Source organism: Bactrocera tryoni, chromosome 1 (genome assembly GCF_016617805.1).
Source record: "Bactrocera tryoni isolate S06 chromosome 1, CSIRO_BtryS06_freeze2, whole genome shotgun sequence".
Taxonomy (NCBI): Eukaryota; Metazoa; Arthropoda; class Insecta; order Diptera; family Tephritidae; genus Bactrocera; species Bactrocera tryoni.
In genome coordinates, this window is record NC_052499.1 from 35,781,112 (window position 1) to 35,806,163 (window position 25,052).

At 35.9% G+C, this 25,052-nt stretch overlaps 1 protein-coding gene and 1 pseudogene across 2 annotated transcripts; one reads left to right on the top strand and one right to left on the bottom strand.

The window, feature by feature from the left end:
• Nucleotides 1–231: 231 nt before the first annotated feature.
• Nucleotides 232–25,052, bottom strand: LOC120766969 (phosphatidylinositide phosphatase SAC2). 2 transcript variants are annotated; one of them, XM_040092759.1, is made up of 14 exons: nucleotides 24,789–24,885; nucleotides 22,903–23,131; nucleotides 22,418–22,841; nucleotides 22,229–22,350; nucleotides 21,987–22,159; nucleotides 21,737–21,929; nucleotides 21,346–21,673; nucleotides 21,207–21,277; nucleotides 20,167–20,403; nucleotides 19,785–20,101; nucleotides 19,587–19,717; nucleotides 18,658–19,322; nucleotides 2,443–2,617; nucleotides 232–2,370 (listed from the first exon to the last, which is right to left on the bottom strand). In XM_040092759.1, the coding sequence occupies exons 1-14, from the start codon at nucleotides 24,883–24,885 to the stop codon at nucleotides 2,248–2,250; spliced, it is 3,285 nt and encodes a 1,094-aa protein (XP_039948693.1). In that variant the 3' UTR covers nucleotides 232–2,247. The 2 variants fall into 2 exon arrangements, with proteins under 2 accessions (XP_039948693.1, XP_039948694.1); XM_040092760.1 differs by lacking the exons at nucleotides 232–2,370; nucleotides 2,443–2,617; nucleotides 18,658–19,322; nucleotides 19,587–19,717; nucleotides 19,785–20,101 and adding an exon at nucleotides 20,607–20,925 and having other exon boundaries at nucleotides 20,283–20,403; nucleotides 24,789–25,052.
• LOC120766971 lies at nucleotides 14,720–16,165 on the top strand (annotated as a pseudogene).

Genomic DNA, 25,052 nt, shown 5'->3' on the forward strand with positions numbered 1-25,052 from the left:
ATATGTATATGTATATAGCAATAAAATATCAGCAAAATTGTTTTTATTTTTTTCGTGTAAATATCAGCAAATATATTTGTGTCGTTTCGGTTCAACTAATTGCTCTTATTGTTTAAATGTACGTGTGTATGTATTGATGAACTCAGTATGTGCGGAAGTAGTGCATATGTACATACATATATGCAAGCCTTCCAAGTCGACAGTGTAAAAGTGAGTATTAATTGTTTTTTATGATGTTTTTTTTAATTTTCATAAGCACAGTGTGTCCGTTTCATAATTGCTTGGCTCAAAAGTAAACTACACAACTAACGACTACTTTGTTCAACATGCAAATTTCATGTATGTTATTGGTTTTATTAGCAATATCATTTAATTATTAAATTATTATTGAAACGCTTCAATCAGCACTTAGAACAAGACCATTGTAGCTACATAATTAAAAATTATCCATTAAAAAGAAATACAAAATAATTAAAAAGAAAGTACATATAAATAATTTACCGGCGATATGAGGTCTGGAAGAGGAAGGGTATGGACGTGCTTGAATTTTTTTGGCTTAAATACGGTTTATCTCGATTTGTATACTAACAAGTTGTGCAAAGCAACTGTTCTGAATCGTTTAGTGGTTTCTTTTATTGTATTTTCTGAGAAATTTGTAGAAATTTATGAGAAAGTAGAGAAGATCCTACTGTTTTTTTTAATATTGATACTCTTACTGACAAGTTAAAGAGCAAAAAATACTAATTTCTATTAGAAAGGTAAAAAAGGAAATGAATCGTGTAAAAAAAAACAAAAAGGAATTTATCAATTGCGAATACTTTTAAAGACAAGCGAATTATGCCAAAAAGTGATACCGTATCCTTTAAAATTAAAAAATCTATTCTATACAATAAAACAATAATATTAAATTGTCGGTTTTGGTGTGCATATATTTAGACTTGAGGATTTTTATTGAAAATTAAGATTTTAATTTAAGTAAAGGGGGAAAAAATATGGTACTTTAAATAAAAGAAAATACACTGTGTTTGGGAATTTTCTTTTACCTACCAAATTTCGTAAACGAAAACACATTTTTGTACATAAATTTTGAAAGTACAAAATTTTTGTTCTTTTCTTTACTTACAACTTTGTATTTAATTTTTTTGTGTGATTAGTTTTATCGATAATCGTGAAAACCTTTTTTAAGCATTTAAAAATTCAACCACGTCCATCCCTTTTTCCGTCCCGACCTCAGATCGACGTGCATTATTTTTCATTTCATTTTTGTTACTTTATGTTTCTTTTTGAATCAGGTTCAACATAATATGTATTCTTAACTTTTTACCCTTTTCAAAGGCTGTACTGGCCTATTATTCAACTTTCGTTTGGTAAATATCGAATAAAAGCAAAGATAAAACTTCCATATTTTTTATACTCAAGAAATCTTCCCAAATATAACATAATACAAAAGAACCTAATTATGGACCTAAAACATAAATATACAATTTTTATTACAAAGAATTTACATCATATAAGAAACAATACTCGTAATGCAATGTGTTCAAATGCCGCTAGTTTTATAAAAATACTGTATTTTGTTAAGTAAAAGGAGAGCTAATACAAAATAGGGTTTTTAATAACAATAATTCTGCATTTCATCACGCTTCTAATAAAAAAAAATACTCTAAAGTTTAATTTCAGTTTTTTTTTACATAAAACATTTTTCCGCTTAAATCTTTTATTACTTTAAGAATAATATTTTGCTTTAGTTGCATTGCTGATTTAAGTGCTTTCTGAGAATTGCATAACATAAATTAACATTACTTAATAATTATTATATTTATAAACGAGTTTAACTGTAGCATGCACAATGTACGTATTCACTAAAATTATAATAATTCAAGAACGCATTAAAACAAAGAAATTGAAATTAAATAATTGCGTTTATATAACTCGAAACTGCGGCGTAAGAAACTTACTCAACTCATGAAAGTGCGTTATCACAAAACAAGTTACAATGCATATGAATATATATTAAAAAAATATATAAATTTATATAAGTATGTATGTATATAACGTACAAGTGCGTTGCGTTGTCAATACTGCAAAATTCCTCAATTGTTAATTTTTGGGGCATGCTCCCATCAAAGTCATTATTGTGTTGACCTAACGCACTTTGTCCAGTTCAAAATGTGTTCATATCTTGTACTATATGTATATATATTACTTAAGAACTATAAAATATTCCCTTTTATTTAATATTTCCCTTTACAGTGCAATCAGCTTGGTAGCGCATTGATGCTCCGCCCATAGCTCCTGCAATTGAGCGCGACTATTTTGTCGTTCCGATGGCGGCGTGTAGTCAGCTGATGTTGGTGACAATACACCAGTCTGTGGAGAAAAAGAAACATTAGCGAAAAATATTTATAAGGTCCCTTGACATTTTCGGACAAGGCCACCAACCTTTGACGCAATTTTACGAGGATCCAAATTCAAGCCAATATTTTGCATACCTTTGGCCAATTTGGACAAAGGACTAACCACTATTGTGCGCGATAACGGGCTTGCCAATTGCATTAATTTACTGGAATCGGCCGGGGTACTACTCAGCGGTAGGTTGAGGTCTTTGGCTGCTGCACTGTTAGTACGAAATCAAATGTGTTTGGTATTTAGTAAACTTTATTTTTAACTTTCGTTTTTAGGTTTACCACTTCTTAATAACCGGAATATAGTACATACATACGTTTACATAATGTATGTGTAATAATTACAACTGAAGGGAAGGCACTAAATATGTAAATGTCTTAACAAAGCGACTTCATGCAATTGTTTACATACATAAATACAAGGCATGAAAAAAATAAATAAATTATTAATTTCACTATTTCATTTATATGCATAAAAATGTCACGTTTTGTCCGGAGTAAACTCCTAAGATACTGGACTGATTTTACAAAAATACAGCACTCTGTGTTCAGGGTAATCCAACTTAAAAAGTCAAAACAATTTATAAATAAAAATATTATACATATTTTCAAGCATAATCAGTTGTTCAAAATTAAAAAAAAAATATAATAACTATCATTTTCAGTAAAGCGCCAAATGGAAAATACTTTATTCTTTTATTGAAAAATATCAATAAATATTTGTATCTTTTTCAAAATTAAACCTCAATTACAATCCCTTGGATTATACGTTTTAATAACGAATTCGTATTAGTATAAAGATAAAAATAGTCTAGTGGGTAATATTATAGAATGTTATTATTACTAATGTTTTCCTTTCGCTAAATTTAAATTGTACATGTTATTCTGTACAAAATACGCCCACTGGAGAGGGAGAGATTAAATTAAAATTTGGTAGTTTGGTCACAAAAAATTCATAGTCACATACAAGTTAAAGTGCCCACACACGAGCATACAAGTGCGTTCGATCGGTATGTGTGCGCTTGCGGTTTATCGTGTATGGGCTTGTTTGAGCCTTATCACACGAGGCAACTTTTGTTGCGGAGAGGGGAATCGCGCCGAGTTTCCAGTGTTCAGCAACTCGCTTTGTGTTCTTATTCGTAGCAGTTCGCTGCGACGTTTTTCGGCATTCGTGTTCTTTCTTTCGTAGTACATAGTTGCATTTGCGTATATTTTTTTGTAATTAATATTTTGAATATATTTAAAAAATTTAATTTCATCTTTTGGTAAGTAATTTGCAAATATGTATACAAATATTCATAATATAATATAAATATTTTAGAAAATGGAGTATGAGGAAAAAATCGAATTAATTAAAGATATTGTGAAATGTATGGAGGAAGCCATACTTATTGATTCAGACGATAGTAAAAAGGGTGATATATGTTTGTTTTAATAAATAAAATGTATTTCTTAATTGACAGAGCTAATTAATATATGTGATAGAGTGGCCCAAATACCTATAAGGAAAAAGAAACGACAATGGGTTAAAGTAAAGAGTAGACAATGGGTTAAAGTAAAGTGAAAGGGAATGAGAAAAAAACTCGAGCAGAGTTGCGCAACACAAGTTGCTCGTGTGAAGGTAATGGGCGACAGCAAAAGAGAATCGCCCGAGAATTAGCAACTAAAGTTGCCTCATGTAATCGCAAACTTTGCGTACCGGTCCATGTTTGCGAAAATGTTTGATTTTTTACGATCGGTGCGCGAACATGTTTATCGTGTATGGCGTTGTCGGCGCACAAAATCTCATTTCTCTCGTGTCGCCGAACAGTGAAGATAGCGGATAATGGCAAGTGTTAAGGGGAGAGCCTGCTTTCGAGGCTTCAAAAAATCAATTTTTTGAGGATTTTTTTTGGGAGGGAAAGAAATAATTGATTCAAGCGAAATTTCTAGGCTTTATAGTTATATATTTGAACATCTTTCACAAATTTTTTGGATACGAAATCTTTGATATTCTGCCTTTGGGAAGGAATTACCCGATGCATCTCGCATGTACATTTTTCGGACGGCGGGCAGGATGCAGGCCGCAATTTCTATCGGAAACAAAAAATTCAAAGAGATTCATATTTTTTTTATTAATTTATCTTCTAGTTAAACTAGAAAATTCCAAACAAAAGTGTAAAATTTAAAATTCTATTAAAAATTGAATAAATAGTGGCTTTTGATCAAAAGAATTTTACTTTATGCTGTTTAAAAATATGTTAAAACTTGACTTTTCTTAATATTTTTTTTAGTTTAAATATAAGATAATTTTATGTCAATGATAATAAACTTTGCCCTAATTCCATACGACGTTTAGTTTTTTTTTCTATCCTGCCCGCCAATTAAGAATAATCGTAAAAATGAAAAACCAAGAAATCACGCTTCAAAGTTTTCGCTTTTTGCCTAAGCGCTCATACATATACTACACAGTGTAAGAAAAATAAAAGTTGGAATAACTTATTAACGAAATACAATGAAATAGATAAAAATGCGCATTAGAAATAAATTCCAAGAAATGTTCCGCTTGCCTGTCGCACATGTTAACTCTGTAAAGAACGAACGCAAAGTCGTGTATGGGCAAACGAATTCATACCGATCGAACGCACTTGTGTGCTCGTGTATGGGCGCTATTAGCAATCATTCCGCAACAACAAGCTGTCGTCTGTTATTGCAAGGGGAAGTTATCGTGACAAATTAAATAAAACAAGTAAGGAACGACTAAGTTCGGGTTTAACCGTACATTTAATACTCTTGCGACTTGCAAGGATCAAAGCCGGAGTTATACCTAACGGTACATAAGGTTTGTTTGTTTTATGGGGTCTAGAGCGAGTTTTCACCCGATTTTTCTCGTTATACCTTAAGCACAAAAGTGCACCGTTATTAGAAAAACACGCTTTGTCAATTTTATTAAGAAAACTCACATACATATTTGCTTATATATACAGTATGAAGACGCTCGAAGTTGGAAAATCTTTCTTTAGGTAAGGGCTAAGGGAATTATTAATCCGATTCAACCCATTTTTGACATACCGAATTGCAATAATATATCTCATAGTCTGTCCGATATTTCCTATAAAAAGTTAGTAACATGCACTGGGATCTCCATATTCAATTTATAGGGACTAGAACAGTTTTGGTCCCATTTTTACAATTTTAGATTTGAGATGGCAGGTATGCCAAAGGCACTAATGTTACGTACCGAATTTGAGTAAAATTGGTCCAGTAGATGGGTTTTCACCAAAATAAGGGCGGTGCCACGCCTATCGCTCAAATTTAACACCGACTCCTATTTTTAATATTTTTTAACAAAACCATTATATCGGGAGTGATCGGGGTTATCACCCGATTTCATCCATTTTCACTCTGTAGGGTATCCTTATAGGATTTGTTCTGAGCGTATTTGGTTATTGTAGCTTTACTGGTTTAAGGGATATGTACATTCCACCTATTAGAGGGCTGTGCCACGACCATTTTTACAAAAGTTTTACCCCACACGTGCTCCTTTCCAAAGAATATATCTTAATTTTGATCCAAGTTATCGCTTGCACAGACTGACAGTCTATCTGTAACTCCGAAACCAACTCGGCTCATCATTCTGATCAAATATCTATCTGGATTAGTTTTAGGTGATACAAGCAACCGGGGAAAAAACTATTATACTCAGATCAAAAAATTAATTGGCAGCATGGAAATATGCAGAGCCGTCAATGATACTGAAGAACACACTTCTTATATACGTCATATCCTTACCAAAATCGGGGATACTCTATGTAACAGTCAACGTTAAAAAAAAGTTAACAATAAAAAACAAAAAAAATCCTTCTTCTACTTAATAACCTCTTGATTTCACAAAAAGAAAAATAATACATTCAAGAAAAGTATACGAGTATACATAACAATGTGCAAGCTTTAGATGAAAACCATTGTATTTTACAAATTCTCATGATAACTACAGCAACATGCGTTCAAATAAACCTCTAATAGAACTACTCGCAAAAAAAAAATCTTTTTAACTAATTTTGAAGATTTTGAACAATGTAACAAAGGTTCTTAATGGCACCTTTATTGGAATTATTGGAATTTTTATAATGAAACAATCACTGTAGGGAACATAAACTACAAAAATTAGCAGAATACATCCCACCAAACTTTACCTCTTATACTTGCAAGCAACTTAACCAAAAAAGGGATTAAGTCAAAAAACTAATTTACATATATCTCATACAAAATCTCAATAAGTTAGACCATTTTAGTAATATTTCTTGGGCTAGCATTATTTATAATCCTTTATTTTTACACCAGATCAGAACACAACAAAAAATTGTGTTCAATTTGTTCCTACAGATATTAAACCAATTGCGAAGAATTTCCCTCAAAGGAAACAAGGAGGATGTGTTACGGTCAGCAATCACCACGCAACAACAAACTTTCGTCTGTTATTGCGAGAATTAATTCCCACCCTTGAATAACCACTTCAGGCGACCTCACACCACGCAATATAGTCAACCAATCAGAAGCTTCAAACGGAAACTGCAATGACAGTCCGTCCGCACAACTTGTGTTCAATTGTTGTTGACAACTTCTCGCAAGCAAAGAACTTAAAAGTTAATGTTTAATAAAAATGAATTTGGTACATATTTTCGTATACATATATGGAGCACATTACCTCTTTGATCTCTTATTAGGAGCACATAGATTATTGTGCGGACGGACTGTCATGGCAGTTTCCGTTTGAAGCTTCTGATCAGAAGTGACATTGTAAGATGGTTAACCTTATGTATCAAATAAAGAAACGAGCTCCTAATAAAAGGTCCAAAAATGTACATTACTATACATATTTTTTAATCACAAGTAATATGGTATTAACTGGCGCCCAACGTGGGATTGTAGTATTATTAAAAGGATACAAATCAAATAACCTTGTCAGTTAATGCCAAATAAAAATAAAGCGGACATAGCGATGTAATAACACCTTCATAGCAGGATAAAGTGAAATAACGAATTCAATTTAATAAAAAATAAAACATTAGTAACAAGTAAGGAAAAGCAAAGTTCGGGTGCAATCGAACAATTTACACTCTTGCAACTTGCAAGATTCAAGCCAGGGAAATACTTTAAGGTATAAAACCTCAACCAGAGGATCGAAATCGAAGCAATTTTATATATAACTTCTATACGGACAGACACATCAGGTTTATTAGAAAACGAAAATCGTTATATGAATTATTTATGTATTTTCACTATACCATACTACCATACTATTAACAAGTCACATACTATAACATTTTTGACATACAGACATACCATTATCAGAGAAGGATTATCCTTTACTTTCAATCATATGTCTCACACATTGACGGATATTTTCGATCAAAAGTCAACTATAGGATCCGGGGTCATTTGTTCATTTTGGTCATAAGATGGCACACACTAAAGGCATTATTCACGCAAAGTTTTATGTCGTTATACCATATTGGCAGTGGTCCGATTACGCCCATCTACGAACTCAATTTTTTTTTTTTGTACTAAGAAACCTGTGTACCAAGTTTCATCGAAATATCTAAATTTTTACTCAAGTTACAGCTTGCACGGGCGGACGGACAGACAGACAGACTGTCAACCGGATTTTAACTTTTCTCGTCATCCTGATCATTTATATATACATTACCCTATATCTATCTCGTTTAGTTTTAGGTGATGCGTACAACCGGGTACTGCGTCGAATACTTTCAGAGCTGGAGTGTTTTCGTAGATTCGTACGATATGCCTTGCCAGCTGAACTACATATGTCAATGCCGTCGTATATCTCATACCGCTCATCGTTCCATCGAATGCGATATTCACCGTGGCCAACACGCGAAGGACCATAAATCTTCCGCAGAACCTTTCTCTCGAAAACTCTTAACATCGACTCATCAGATGTTGTCATCGTCCATAGACGCGACTAGGTTGCAAGAGTATAAAAATAAAAAAAGGACCAAGCGAGGATACAAGACCTACAACAGATGATCCTGGATCTACAACAAGCTTTGGCCTTGGGGGCACAAACGCAGCCACATGTAATAGTAGCATTGTCAGATTGATTGGGCTTATGTAATTCTGCCCAGAAAGTGGATTTAAATATATTCAATTTTTCGGCAGACTTTTACGAATACAGAAATTGGCGGAAGATGGCATTTTATAGTATGCTGTCGATAATCAATTCATAACAGAAGATATTTATGCTGACGCACTCATAATGATCTAAGGAAAAGCAGCACAGGTTTTAATAAACAATAGCAATAAACACAATTTTGATGCAATCATTGACCGCTTTGACGACACATATACCGAGCAAGGCACATTATACTTTTAGAGGAGGACATGATGAAAGTTCGCCAAAAAAACTCTCCACTACACTATTATGATCGCCTCAAACAAGCGACAAGCTTGGTTATACTAAAAATTGTAATAACAGACAAAAACGAGTACGTAGTCAGCGCTCTAACTAACGAAGTGCAGTCGAAAGCCATTCGTAACAGGATTACAGAGTATAGCTATATGCAAAACTCTCTATGCTCAACGATGTTCCACTCTCACCATATGGAATTGTATGAACGATGCAGCACGACTCTCCATATCAGCATTTACTATAAATCATACACCACGAGGAATGCGTACCCCATTAATACATCCACGACAAAATAGTAATGAATCCCAACAAGGGGTCGAATCAACGGAAGTTGACTCATCAGCTCAATTCCGTCGATCAGCAAGTGTTTTCAACCAACCTACTCATAATGTTCAACAACCTCAAGTACTAGAACAACGGCCAAACCCATTAAAGATAAACGTTACACGAACAGGTTTATGCCTACTATGCGAAATAGAGACGAATTATCCACCCATCATCGAACTAACGGATCTAGAGTAAACCAGATCACAGAAGAAGATCAGGACATACGATCACTTTATAACGAAACCCCTAGCAACATGCCATCTTTCGAAGAAAATAATTTTTTATAAGACGGCACGGTTGACCAACAATGCAACACATTGGACCGAATGTGCCCAAAAAATAAGGTGACATTTGAATTTAAACTGCGCGCGTCGAAGGATTTGGAGAATTATTTTTTTTTAGGTTGGTGGTACTGTCAGTCACATTTATGTCAAATTTCATGTCAAAATATTCATTAGTGTTTGAGATACGTGTCGTTTTGTGAGCTGCTAAAAGTGAGTTTTTCGTTTTTTGCGATGTCGAAATTTGTTGAGCAAATAATTTGCATTAAATTTTGTTTACGGAATCAATTTTCTGCTGCGGATACGTTGAGGATGGTGCAGAAAGCCTTTGGTGATGAGGATATGTCTAAAAAAAAATATTACATGTGGTATAGTGAGTTCCAAGCAGGCCGTGAACGTGTCGAAGACGAAGAGCGTCCAGGGCGACCATCAACGTCAACCGACGACCGATTAACAATTAGAGACCTTGCTGATGAAGTTGGCATATCGAAAGGCTCAGTCAATACCATTTTGAAGGATGTTTTGAGCCTCAAGCGCGTCAAATCTCGACTGGTACCGAAAACATTGAATTTTTTGAAAAAAGGCGTCGCGTTGAAGTGTGTGAAACGATGTTTTCCGACTACCAGGGTGTCATGAAACGCATTATAACTGGCGATGAGACTTGCATCTATGCTTACGACCCCGAAACAACCGATCAATCGAGCGAATATCGTGCCAAAAGAGAGCCGAGACCAAAAAAATTGCGCCAAAGTCGCTCAAAAATCAAGGTCATGTTGACTGTTTTCTTCGATTATCGTGGTGTTGTGCATTATGAATTCCTTCCAACCGGTCAAACAGTCAACAAGGTATATTATTTGAACGTTATGCGTCGTTTGCGTAACGCTATCCGCCTAAAAAGGCCGGAATTGTGGAAAGACAATTATTGGTTTTTACGCCATGATAATGCACCATCCCATATAGCCCTCGTAATTCGTGATCATTTCGCCAAAAACTCCACTCATATCGGTCCGCAACCACCGTATTCACCTGATCTGGCGTCGTGTGACTTCTGGCTGTTCACCAAGCTCAAAAGACCGCTCCGGGGACACCGTTTTTATACGACAGAAGAGATTCAAGCCGCAGCGAAGACGGAACTAAGGGCCATCCCGGACAGTGACTACAACCAGTGTTTCGAAGATTGGAAAATCCGTTGGCATAAGTGCATTGCATCGGGAGGGGATTACTTTGAAGGGGATGAAATTGATTTGGAAGAATAAGTAAAGAATTTTCAAAATAAGTACAATGTCACCTTGTTTTTTGGGCACAGTATTACAATATTAAACGACACTGGAGGCACTAGTAGTTACGTAAATAAAACATATAAATACCATATACCAAGAGCAATAAACTACACAAAAATATTAAAAGAAATACACTTCATGGAAGTTCAATCATAACACATAAAGGGAAATTTGCCTTTTAGTATTCGATTTAACCTTCTTAGAAATAGATAAACTTAAAGATTTTGGCATTATCCTTGGAAAGTTGCTTTAAGAAACATGAAAGCTAAACTTGATATTTTTGACCAACTTAAAAAATAAAACACTCAACTTTACAGTAGGAGAAAAATAATTTGAAGAAGATATAAAAAAAATTAATGAAGAATAATTATAATAATGAATTATTCATTTTCACAACTGCGGTAGAAGCAGAGACCAGAACAGAAAGTAGTGAACCTGTTTGGGATAGGCAATATCCCTATCCCTTCGCTGATCACGAATTTGTAAAAAAGGAAATTCAGAAACTGTTTGAAAACTTTCAAAAACTGAATAAGCACACAATCTCAGATAGATACCCTATCCTAGATATAACAATGACTCTTTAGAGATTGTGTAAAGCTAATTACTTCACTACACTTGACTTAGTATCGGAATTTCACTAAATCAGAGTTATAAAGGAAGACAGAAATAACAGATTTTTCAATCAATAGAGTTAAGTATGAATTGCTTAGACTACCATTTGGACTCAAGCATGCAACTTCCGTCTTCCAAAGGAGTATATACATGTATAATATACTCAAGTCCTACATTTGTGCAAATATCTCCCTTCCGCTTTTTTGCTCTTTATTCAATGCTTTATAAAAAGTGTTATAGTGATCGGATTTAATTCAAATATGCGCCGTTTCGTTCGATAATCTGTTTCCATCTAGTCGACAACTTCATAAAACCCCCACGTGAAAGCCCCACTCCTTATTTGCGAAAAACTCGGACAGCCACTTTTCACAAGCCTCTTTCGAGTTCAACTTTACACCAACAAGCGCGTTCGCCATGAACAGGAACAGGTGGTAATCACTTGGCGCTATGTCCGGTCTATAGGTGGATGCGATAAAACCTCCAATTCGAGCTCCCGTAGCTTCTGACGTGTCATCAACAAAGTGTGTGGTCTGCCGTTGTCTTGGTGGAACACTACACCCTTCCTGTTGGCCAATTCTGGACGCTTCTAGTCGATCGCCTGCTTCAAGCGGTCCAGTTGTTCGCAGTAGATGGTAGAATTAAGCGTCTGGCCGTATAGGAGCAGCTCATAGTGGATGATTCCCTTCCAGTCCCACCAAACACACAGCAAAACCTTCCTGGCCGTCAATCCCGCCTTGGCCACTGCTTGGGACGATTCACCGTCCTTCGCTTGATATTATCGTATGTGGGTCGAGTTCGTTCAGTTTCAGCAGCATATCGCAAGAGTTGATTCGGCGCAGAAGGTTTTTTTGCGTCAAATCATGCGGCACCCAAACATCAAGCTTTTTTGTGTATCCAGCCTTATGCTGATGTCGCTTCTTCTGGGCGATGTCACGAGATGCCACATGCCGGTCTAACTCGTTGTTTTTCATGATTTTATCGGTATTCGTCGTCAGGTCTTCCGCCGGCTGGCTTATCCATGGTGTCGTTTTCACCCGCTCTGAATCGTCGAAACCATTCATCCGCATTTCGAAGTGATAGAGTACCATCCCTCAAAACACCATTAATCTCACGGAATTTCGGCGTTAGTGAACTCCATGTTTACACGTCTATAACTGTTGAACGAAATATCCAAACTAATCATGCATAGCGTCGTTTTGTAGGTTATGTTAAGACCTTTCAAAGATGTATGATATTGCCAGATACGATATTTGACAACCTAATATAATATATATGATGTTTTTTATATATTCAGTTACACCTGAACAACATATGAATACGATACAAGAATATAAAGATTTCGGACGAAAAACCACATTTATTTTCAGGAAAAACCGAATTTCTAGGTCATATGATTAAAACTGGAAAAATAACGGTAAATACTAATAAGTTGAAGCCTTAGGTACCTATTAAGAGCCAACAAATTTGAAAGAACTCAGATCATTTCTAGGAGTAAGATCCTACTAAAGGAATTTTATAAGCAAATTTATACAAATTTGCGAAGCATTGACTATATATTAGGTAGTCGAAAAAGTCTTTTCGCATTTTGTCAATAGAAGTCGTTGCAGTTGTATATCTCCAGTGCTACCAAACAAATTGTGTTATACCATATAGTGTTGGAAAGGTGAGATTTTAAGCTTCATTTAACCAAAAAACAAACTAAATTCGGGAAAGTTGAAAAAAAGATACAGCTGTTCAAAAATTAGTGAAAATAATAAAGAAGTTAGCTAAATTTTGAAATTTTTTTATAAAAAGGGAAGAATGCCACGCAAGCCACCAATGAAATTTGTGAATGCTCCTTTTGTTCTGGAAATTTGATGTGAAGGATTTACACTGATTTAATAAAGTCTCTAGCGTAAAAGTGGCAAAAAGTGGTCGACCAAAATATTACTTTTATTGTAATGTGAAACATCATACGAGTAGTATTAATTTTCAATGGAAAATTATTAAAAACATTATTGATTGAGAGCGAACAAGCATAAATCCTTTTATTGGGTATTGAAAGGTCAAAAGTCTGCTATATTAACATACCATAAAAATATTTAAATACATCGTTTCTCCATATATTAAACGACCTCTATATAGTAATTTTTGTTCGAACCTATGTACCTACCCGACGTATTATAATATACATACATATGTACGTTCTCTGGAAATAACTCAAACCTTGCAACTGTTAAATTCTTACAATTATCCAAAGATGAATTTTTCTAAAAACTTTTATTTTTTCTTCAACTCACTCATAGTTGGACAGTCCTACGTTTCGGAGCGCAGCACTACGTATTCACCAAAACATTTAAAATTAGCCTCCTTTTTTTGTTAATGCATAGATAGATATTCCAAATACGCTTATATAGTATGCGCAAACTCGAAACTAAAAGAAACGTTCACGAAGTTCTCTCAGAAATACTCACACAAATATATCGGTATTGTTCAGAAGTCATGACCGACAAGAGGGACAAGAGATATTCAAGAGAATCAGCGAGAAGCCCTGTTCAATAAACTTAATACAAAGCATACATTATCCACAACCAATCACTATACCACGAACGCTCAAGTAGAACGGTTACATTCATTCTTAATTTTAACGAAATTAATATTTTATTTTTATTCTGCGACTGCACTAAAGCCGCTTAAGCAAAAATATAAAGTTACAAAAAGTAACGTTAATTGATGCTTTTTATTTTATTCTTTGAAGTGCCATGCTACTAAATACTAATTTAACCATGCCATTTAAAAGAGCAAAAACAAAGATGGTACTAAAGTAGTTAGTTCAAAGCTAAAACAGAACTGTCTCATTAGCAAGTGGTACTGGCATAACCCATTCTGTATGTTCTTAACTAACACTATTTTGGAAAGTACATTTTACTGACCTGCTTCGCATCAGCGTGGGTCAAATCTGAGATAGGTCCCAGCTTTTCTATTTGCATTAAATTAAAAAATCAGGGTATATGAGTTGGATACTATGCAATTTCTCGCTTGTATCAGCTCCCTTGATCATCTTAGTTTTACACCCATCAAATATGAGTTTGTGGGTTATTGTTATTTTTTGGTCCGTATTAGCTTATTTTGGACGGCCGTGATTTAACTTTTTTCACTACAACTGTGACCTATACAACCCCTAACGAATGGTTGTTCCGCCTGAAACAGACCCCGAATAGAATGAATACTTAACTTTTCTACAGGTTTGGTAATTTGTTTTTCTAAACACTTTCAAAAGAGAAATAAGTTTACGAAAATTGTAAAAATGCGAAAATGCTCAGATAATTACATAAGCGCTAATAATAATCTTAATTGACAATCCGCTTAATTAAAATAAAAGTTTCTTAATTAAATTCGGTTGGAAAATAGAAATAATTATGTTATGCACCTTTTAAATGGAAAACACAATTAGTATACTCTTGAACTTGAACACTTTGTTAGGCAAAATACCGGGTAGAACGCTTAAATCCTGTTTGAGAGCAGACTTCTATGCCTTCCGAGGTATACGCTATGCGCAATCACCTGTAGGAGAATTACGCTTTCAGAACCCTAAACCATACCCGGCTTGGATCCCAACAGTTCTCGATGCGACTGAAGATGGTCCCACGTGTCCATAAGTAACAGAAATTATAACCGATTTGTCGGAGGATTGTCTACGCAATACGCAATGCTATATTGGCACCCAGGAGGATTTTATGGTATATTGGCGCAGAGTAAAAACTTTGCTGGTCCAGAGAATTTCATGGATCGCGATATTGTATTGTTAAGTTTAAACTAACGCCTAGGGACATTAGGATTCTTGGCCTTGGGCAGTGCTGAAGCGCCCGACAACGCTGGTTTGAAAGATCAAGCTGAATCACTACGTTGGATTCAGAGTCATATTAGTAACTTCGGTGGGGATCCAAATTCAATAACACTTTTCGGCTACAGCGCCGGTAGTTTTAGTATTGGTTTACATTATATGTCCCCCATTTCAAAAGGATTGTTCCACTGCGGAATTGTTGAATTGTCCGAAAGAGCCTTCATCCGACTTAGTAAAATATCTAAAGAAGGTTAACTTAAATAATTATTCTGTACATTTGTATCTTGCTGGATGGCGCTAGCAACCGATGATGGATTTAGTAAATACTTCGGCTCAAATGTTTGATTTCGATTGGAATCCTATCTTTTACTGGACGCCATGATCGAGGAAGATTTCGGACAAGAAAGCTTCTTACTGGAGAACCCTTTCAAAACCATATAAAGTTCTAATTTCCAGAGGGAGGTACATATACAAAAAAATTAAACCACGAGAAGATGGTTGATGGTTGAATAAGGAATTTGAAAAGCACCCATTGTACGGCACCTTACGTTCCAGGAGTATAAGTAAGACAATGCGATCTAAATATTTGGCGAATGCCACCTTGGAGTTGCCGAACACTTTAGAGTCTTTCGGGAAACTCTACTCTGACGGCATTATTGGCTTCGAATATCACCAATTTTTGGATCTTATCTCTCGTCTGACAACCGTCTACGCATACCTTTTTACTTATCGATACAGTCATTTTACTTTAAACAACGAAGTTTATAGTAAGTTCTTTGATATTAAATCCATAGATCTCTATCAAATAAATATAGATATATTAAAGGCGCCGTATGACTCTTCGCCACTCTTCAAAAAAAACAGATCCCGAAATGTAGTTATTGATCATTTAATTGCCCCCTTATACTGAGGGTAAAAAATCTTACTTAGTAATTGAGAAGGACCTGGATATTAACAAAGGTGGAATTTTCACAGAGCGATTCAAAATTTGGAACGAGCTATTTTCGTTGCCTAAGTGCGCCTAAAGTCCACTATGGCTGATTATGTACATTTAGATTGAAAATAAATGAAATTAAATTTAGAGTTTATAATTCTATACGTATATTCACATTAAGGCTCTCAAAATTATTCGAATAACCTGAACACCGATTAACCTTCTATTGGCGTAGACAACGCTTACGCGGTTATAGCCGTATTTACAACAGCGCCCCAGTTCTTTTTACAATATGGCGCCAATTGGATATTCCAAGCAAGCCAGGTCCTTCTCCACCTGGTCTTTTCAATGAAGTGGAAGTCTTCTTCTGCTTTCCCCGGCGGGTACTGCGTCGAATACTTTCAGAGCTGGAGTGTTTTTGTATATTCGGACTACATGACCTAGCCAACGTAACCGCTATCTTTTAATTCGAGGCAGAACCTTTCTCTCGAAAACTCGTAACGATAGATATATAGAGATGGACTTTGTTTGTTGAGAGAGGCATTTACTTCTCAATTGCCCACTCAGTCCGAAGGAGCACCTGTTGGTAAGAGTTATTCTACGTTGGATTTCGAGGCTGACATTGTTATTGGTGTTAATACTGATTCCAAGATAGACGAAATTATGTAAAACTGCGAAGTTATGACTGTCAACAGCGACGTGGGAGCCAAAGCGCGAGTGCGACGACTATTTGTTTGATGACAGACCCATTTGCTTTGCTTCCTTATCCAGTCTGGAGAAAGCAGAACTAACGGCGCGAGTGTTGAGGCTAATACAATATCATCAGCAGCAGCTGTACACTCTTATAGAAAATTGTACCTGCTTTATTGAGCTCTGCAGCTCGAATTATTGTCTCCAGCAGTAGATTAAAGGAGTCGCAAGAAATGGAGTCACTTTGTATGGAACCTGGTTTGGTATCAAACGGCTCGGAGAAGTCCTTCTCGATCCTAACGGAGTTTTCGGTGTTTCTCTACGTCAGTTTACACAGCCGTATTAGTTTTGGAGGGATACCAAATTAAGACATAGCGACAAAAAGGCAGATCCTTTTTGTGCTGTCAAAAGTTTAAAATCGACGAAGAGGTGGTGTGTGTCGATCCTCTTTTCAGCACCCAACCCTGGAGAGTGGATGTTTCGCCTTCTCTCTTTAGCTCGCCTTCAAACGGATGCTTTTGGCTACCCTTGGTCTAAGACCGGAAGTTTTGAGCTGCTTGAGCCATATGTAAAAGAATCGTTTCCGGCTACTTTCAAGTGAATGGCGCTCAGAGAACGGTTAACGACCGTTACTCGAATAGTCGACGACTTACGACTATCCGGATACTGCAAACCTAATATTATTATTCGAATAATGGCCTATCTGGTTAGTCGATTATTCGAATACCAAGAGCTTTAATTCACATGTAAGAAATATTGAAACTTTGTATGAAAAATTTATTTTGAAATGGGAAAATCGAGTTGCAATGAATTTTTTCCTTCTCTCTCCTTCGAAGGTCTTGAATTAAAGCTTATAACCAACAAGGCTATCCGAAGGAGGAAATCTGAAGAGAAACTCCTGGAAACACACTTCTCTGGTAGTCAGCAAACCACTGCGGAGATACAACCTAACATACCTGTACAATAACTCACATTTTACACTGGCCACTGCAAGCACTTACACTTACACAACATTGGACAAGCTTCTTGCGTAAATTGTCGCTTCTGCGACAGAGAGCCTGAAGCACCAGAACACTTACTAATTGACTGCACAGCAGTCTTCAGACGCAGGTTAAAAGCTATTGGATTCATGTTTCCAAATAGGGATCACATCGCTTCGCTAGCACCTAGCAGCATATTAGACTTTATCAATACACTGGGGCTATGGTGAGCCATCATCCAACTATCTTACACCCCAAAAAGCTGGAAAAGAATCAAAGTAGTGTTCCTCCCTAAGCCGGTCAGAACACGATAACGCAAAAGATTTTCGACCCAAGAGCCTCACATCCTTCATGCTGCAGGCTCTGCAAAAGTTAATGCACTTGCATATAAGAACAATCCTGGAGGTTTCCTGGCCCGACCGTTAGATGACTTCAATGACAACCAACCGGAACCTTACCACCCAAGCAGAGACAAAATAACCGGTACAACATTAACTACAGGAAAGTTATATGAGGATTATAAAAAACGTAAGCTTGGTAATGTACTTTTTTTGAATGGCGAAAAAACCCCGAGTACAATGCCTTGTATCCTTATACAGGCAATAATGTTTTTGCCTTTATTCATAATTAATATTTTCACTATATTGAATAGTTTATTAAAGTCTAGTTTATATATAAATATATATATCGGCGTAACTATAATGTACAATAGCTTTTAAGTAATATTATGAATTATAAAGTTATATCAACTAAGAAATTTTGCTAATAGGATTGTCTTAATGCAAATGGCAATACACATAAACACTAATACATATGAAACCCTACACATCAAAATAAACATAAAGAAAATGCTGGTCTCCAGCTAGCCACCAACAATGAAAATATTCATGCTCATCAACAATAAAATACCGACCTGGTACGTTGCACTGCTGACTGCTCCTCCACTTCAGGTTGTACACAGATTTGCGGATTTGGCGTTATTGGACGCACCGGTTGCGCATTCTCCAACAATCCCGTTGGCATAGTAACGTGATCGGTTACCGACGATATCGAAATGGCGTTGACATCTTCACTATTTTTAGCCATGCTATCCCTCTGCACCAAACGATCCAACTTCCCGTCCGAGGGAGGCGACTGTTCATCTTGTGTATTTCCCATGACAATGCCAACGGAGGGCAAAAAGTCGTTTTCATTAAAACCCGACTTTCCAGAACCAACCTTATTAGTTGCAGCGAGCGCGAAGTCTACATCCGAATCGACTTCGGGCTCATAAATACTGCTGTCGTTCTCATCGCTGTCTGTGCTACTGTGGGAATTGCGCTGCGTACGACCCACAGAAAACGTAGCTTTCTCAGCTTCCACGGCATGTTCTATTGAAGTTTGTGACTGACGCATGACCTGTGGATTTATTTTGGCTATTTCATTTGCCTGTTTCTGATTGTTGCTGCTTGTATTGGGATTTCTGTTTTTATTCGGATTAAGTGACTGTCCCAATCTGGAAAATTGACCAGCCACATTAAATATTGCTTTCGAACTGATTTGTACGAGTTGAGATTCGGACAGATTGCGCGGCATGCCCTAAAATTAGCCGATAATGTAACGGTAGAAAAAATTGACATTAAGGATACTCATTTAATTAGGCATTTACATATATAATAGCGGCAACGTAGCAAATTGTCAACTTGGGTTAGATGAGCCCTCGGTGGCAATTTTGTAATAAGTCATCTGTTTTTGATTTATACGTGATCTTATTTTTTTATGTGATATTATTATTTTACGGAGTTTACAATAAGTGCAACAAGTATGCGACATTAAATGAGTATTACTATTTTATAAAGTTACCTTTGGTACTTCCAGCATTGGATTTCTACTTTTTCGACGCTGCAAAACACCTCCAGTGATATATTGAACATCAGACTTGCCTATATTGTCAATGGCAATGCGGAACATATCAACAATGGACATAAGAGATTCTGTAGATGTAGGTATGGAAAAATTATATACCATGAAGAATGCTGATGCCGAATGCCCAATGCTTACCCATAACTTCTTCCTGCGTTTTAATCACATAAACCATATTATTAAAGAATCGTATATTCGCAGAACGAAACATGTGGAAATATCCGTCCACTCCGTCGACAGTATAGTTGAGCCTTAAACAGAGCAAAGCTGGGGCAGAGCCTTGAAACAATTTCGTTTGCTGATACATGCCCAACTCTATTAGCGTGATATTCTGTAACTGCACTTTTTCGAAACGCACAATCTTATCCAAGTGTGAATCATATTCGGCTACAATGTAGCAATCATCGGTGAGCAACAACACAGTATCCACGTCGGTTTCGTTCAGGTCACCAGTACTACAAAATAAAGTAAAGTTAGTGTTGATGTAACTGGGAATAACTCTCCAAAAATGTCTACATACGTTGGATCGGCATCGATAAGACCCCACGACCCCACGGGATATTGCGCGGAACCAAGCAACAAACGACGACAATCATCCACGAGCAATTTTGCTTGCTCTGCACCCTCTAAAGCGTCGGTTTCGTCAGGTACATTCTGACCGCCTAACGCATTCAATGACTCGGCGGAAACTTGATTTCCGAGCATGAGATCGATGGTGGCTTGACGATAGGAATCTTTAAAACGCGCTAGATAATAACTGAAATTTAACCACAAGAAAAGAAGCATGACACAAATAGTGAAGTAATAAAAAATTACATAGACATAAACCAAAATAAAAAACTATATTAAGCGCATGCAATTAAATGGTGATATTGTGACAGTAAAGAGAACTTATAAATAGCATAATAACCAAAGGAAGAAGAGCTTAAAACAATATTAATGAAATTCAAAGAATAATACCTTTTTAAATGATAGAAGTAATACAACGGAAACAATAGAAGCAACAAAGTTAACTAAATAACTAGATTTCAACTGCGTTCTTGGTTTAGGTGGTGCGGCGCACCTTGCGTTTACGATATTTTCCAGAAAATGCAATTCCGGACCAAGCACACCGGCGTGATAGTAACCGTGTGTAGGCGCCGGGGCAGACGAGCAGAGAATACATAATATTGTCTTCATAACTTCATCCTCTTTCAATTGATCAGCTTCGACCAGCTTGCCTTGCATTAAATCAATTATGCATTGCCGGAAGGAATCAGCGAAATTTTGAATGAAGAAACTACGAAGAACGAATTTTTAAAGATGGTATTAAGAAACGTTGCTTTCAATGAAATGCAGGTTTTGCATTGTAATGTTAAATGCAAGTATATTGAAATGTATAATACGATGCATATGAACTGGAAAGTAGCAAAACATTTGGAGCAACTATGTGTTGGATAAACAAAAAACAAATAGCATAAATTACAAATAATAATACGTTTCTAAACGCATTTAATTAACCTTAACTATAAATGTATATCAACTTCAATACGAATAGCTTCAAAAATATATACAACTAACCGATTTGCCGAATTCATGCCGTCCTTCATCATGCCACTTATTTTACGCTCGCCGGTGCGCGTATAATCGCCCTGAAAGCAAAGAAAATATAAATTAATGTCAAAATGTACTTATATGCAAATAAAGTTGCATTGAGCACCTTTAGCGCATTTGTGCCCGCATATTGTCGGCTTATTATATCACCATTGTTGGCCCAAAGTATCATAAATGGTGATTTTAATTGTTCCGGTATCGGTGTATATGGTGGCGATAAGCCCAACTTAACCAGTTGAGATTCCAGCACAGCCTTGCCTATTGCCGTCTCTACAACATTTGTGCGATCCAAACAATCCATACAATTCACCCGAAATACTGATTTTTGATTACAAATAACACCACGCTGATCACGCCAATGAAAACCCATTGCGCCTGCTTCGGGAGCAAGTGCTTCCACGAGCGCAGAAACATTTTCGAAACGCATGCCACGACTGCAAAGGAATGTAAACAACTATATCTGAATATGTTATAGCCATAAATTTCGAGATACGTACCAGTAATCGTGGAAATCAAAAGTAACATATGTCAAACGATCATTATTGTATAATACGACATGTTTTGCGTATGTGTCGCCAATCAATTTCTCCTTACCGCTCTGCTCAACCAAATTGACAATGCAAACACCATCATACAATGAAATTTCTTTTGTAAAGTGCAATTCGAATGCCTCCTGCGTTTCTTGTTCACCTTCAAAATTATGCGAAAATAAAGTTAATACTCAAAGAGATTGAATTCACCACCTACCCCTGTCCAAACGTGGCGGAGGTCGATATTTGTAACCTGGCTGACTCCAAAAGATGGGCACTGAACCACGTACCTGTGTGAATGACAAATGATGGTGACGAAAAGATAATATTTGCTCCGTTTCGACATAATTGGCGCAATTGCCCTCCTCGTCGACGCCACGTCGCTTATATCTAAAAAGGTAAAATAAAAGCAACTCAGTAATGAGGAAGGTAAATAAACATTAATGCAGCAACACTTACCTAGTGCCTGCGCGATATCGTGACCTGCGCGATACCAGCGCCAATGTAAAGCATTCATTACCTATCACGCAAGGTTCCACCTGCACGAATCCTTGTATAACTGGCAATATCCATGTATTGTCCTACAACATGCGAGTTTACATTCATTTAAATACAACTTCATTATTGGCATGCGGATAAAATACTTACTTTGAACTTCAAAAGCTCAGCAATCATATGCATATTCCAAAAGAAACGCTCATCACTTTGTTGCCTTTGTTCATCGCAAGCACTTTGTCGCTGCAAATTATTGGTGATGTCGCTGTCTAAACTGAAGTAGAAACTATCTGTATCATCAAATATCTTATGCAGCTCTTCGGTGATGCGCTTTTCAATACGCGAAGGATCACGTATACCCACAGAAGACTTCACCTGATTGGACGCCAAAGCAGCAGCTTGCTGTGTGGTATTCTTAATAGTGTTTCCCGCATTCTTTACAGCGCCCCATGTTTTGTTCATCAGCTGTGCACCTTCAAACAGCCTTGTTTTCGTGGTGGAAGTGGATATTTTGTTGGTGCTGCCTATCGTGGAAGTATTCGATGTTGGCCGGTGTGTAGGCGTGCTATTGGCGCTTCTACTTGGACAAATGTTGAAATAAATAATTTATAATTTCCACTTTTTAATTTTGTTCTCACCTAGAATGCCTTGTGCAAGAAGTCAATACTGTGTCAGGTTCGTCGGCGTTCAAAATGCAAATCGATTTGATTTTATACACTAAACTTGGAGCATAAAGTACCCCGACGGGAGTGGCCTCCTTCACAATCACCAAGTGCGGTTCGTAGACATTTGGTAAGCTGATGACACCCACAATGCCATGTGTAATGCCAATACACTCGATGTCATCCACTGAGGACAAGTCCCAACCTAAAAATACAGAAAATAACGAATTAACTGGTAGTAAAAATGCTTTGATTACAATAATCTCCTAGCAACCAAGCCCAACAATAAGATACCATGTAACTTATCTCAAAAATAAATACACAATAAAATGTTTCATTAATCAACAGAAAACAAAAATCGACAACAATCAAAAGAGATAAGGCGTTTTTTTTATAGGCGTTAACCGCATATAAGTCTGCAGTAATTACCGGGTTTATGTTTTTCAAAAAACTCAACTTCAAAAACTGTTGACAGAGAATAATTCTTGCTTGCTTTCGTATTACTTACAAAAACTATAAGAATGATTGATTCAAAATAAATATATTAGGGAAATGGGACAACTAATACGATTTCTGATAAATACAAATAAATCATATTTGTATATTATATTAAAGTACTTAAGCAATCACATAATAATTAGACTTGATATTAACATGTCCAATTACAAAGATTTCAACAATATGAGAGTAAGTTCGCCAGCACGTACTTAGGAACTGTAGTCGAAAAGAAAAATTGTAACGTGTTTTGTATCTTATGGTTTATATTTAATCAAGAAGATACCATTAACTTTGGTTGCACCAAATACCCTTCGCAAATAAAAAATTCTATATACAAAAATATTACAATATTTATATTTTATAGGAACTTAGAGGTTTCCTTATGATACCCTGTTCAGAGTATACAAATATTGTCCATACAGTATTTATGTATAATGATTTTCATAAAAACTATTTAGTATTGTAAAATCTGATAATATAGAAGTTATGTATGTACGAATACAAAATACTCTTTAATCCCACATCAATTTTGAAATTGTCAATGTCAGCATGCCCCCATCCAGAAACCAGACAATTCCTAGCAAACGTGTAAACATTCGCTTTTTCAGATATAAACAAAAATTTCGATTTTATACAAATCGCTTTTTTTAATACAAAGGGTTCAAGTGATTTCTTACCGTATCCTTGAGAACAATCACAGCCAAGTATATACATATATGTATGTACATATGTATGTACATAGCAACACAACGCAAGGTCGAGTTTAGAATATGAGTTAGCATGTGAATTGCGTGTACAAACTTCTTATTTCGTTTCAGACTCATACTCTGTATTTGTTTGTACTTAATCATCAATTTTTGAATCGCCAATTTGAGTTGTACTTTAATCTCATCAATAACATACAACAGTAATTTAACGTTTAATTTTAAGAAACAAACTTTGCGTCTTGCATCACTAAGCCCAACATTGCTGTCAACTCTATCCAGTATCGGCATGGGGAAAAAATAATGACGAAATTAAGAACAATATTTTCCTATACAATAGATGTGTGGACGACACATAGAACATTAAAATGTATATGTGCACTATATACTCCAATTAACAATATTTGAAAGTAAATAAACGCGTTTCATGCCAAAGCAGAGCGTATTATAGTATTGTATATGTAATCCAGTTTGCCTTCAACTGAATACATATGGATATTAATCGATGGAAAAAAAAAAATAATTGATGCGTAATCAAAAATATTTTCTATGAAAATTGTACATCTATGAAATTCGTTTTATGCCCAAAGGCAACAGTGAATAAAATTTCTTATCATGTTATCTAATTGAAATTATATATGTAGGTATAGATATTCCTACCTGCTTTAATTGTAAACTCCGAGGTTTTACGATGCCACCACAGACTTTTTTCGCGTTTCACGAAAATGTAATAATTATCAGTTTGAAAAACTTCCATTTTCACAGCTCACACAATTACACCACTCTATATTTAGCAAACTTTCTAATTACTTTTATTTCTATTTAACAGCTCCATCTATTCGCATTTTTCTAAAAGCAGACCATTCAAAATGATAATTTGATCTAGCGTATGACTTCCAAGAAAAACTCGAAGAAATATGAATA

Excerpts from the sequence above, each read along its gene's own strand:
- LOC120766969 (XM_040092759.1), bottom strand. The coding sequence starts at position 24,885 with ATGGAAGTTTTTCAAACTGATAATTATTACATTTTCGTGAAACGCGAA. Across the intron at positions 21,278-21,345 it reads CGGGCACAAATGCGCTAAAG|GGCGATTATACGCGCACCGG; the intron begins GTGCTCAATGCA and ends CTTTGCTTTCAG. Across the intron at positions 2,371-2,442 it reads CTCGTAAAATTGCGTCAAAG|ACTGGTGTATTGTCACCAAC; the intron begins GTTGGTGGCCTT and ends TTTTCTCCACAG.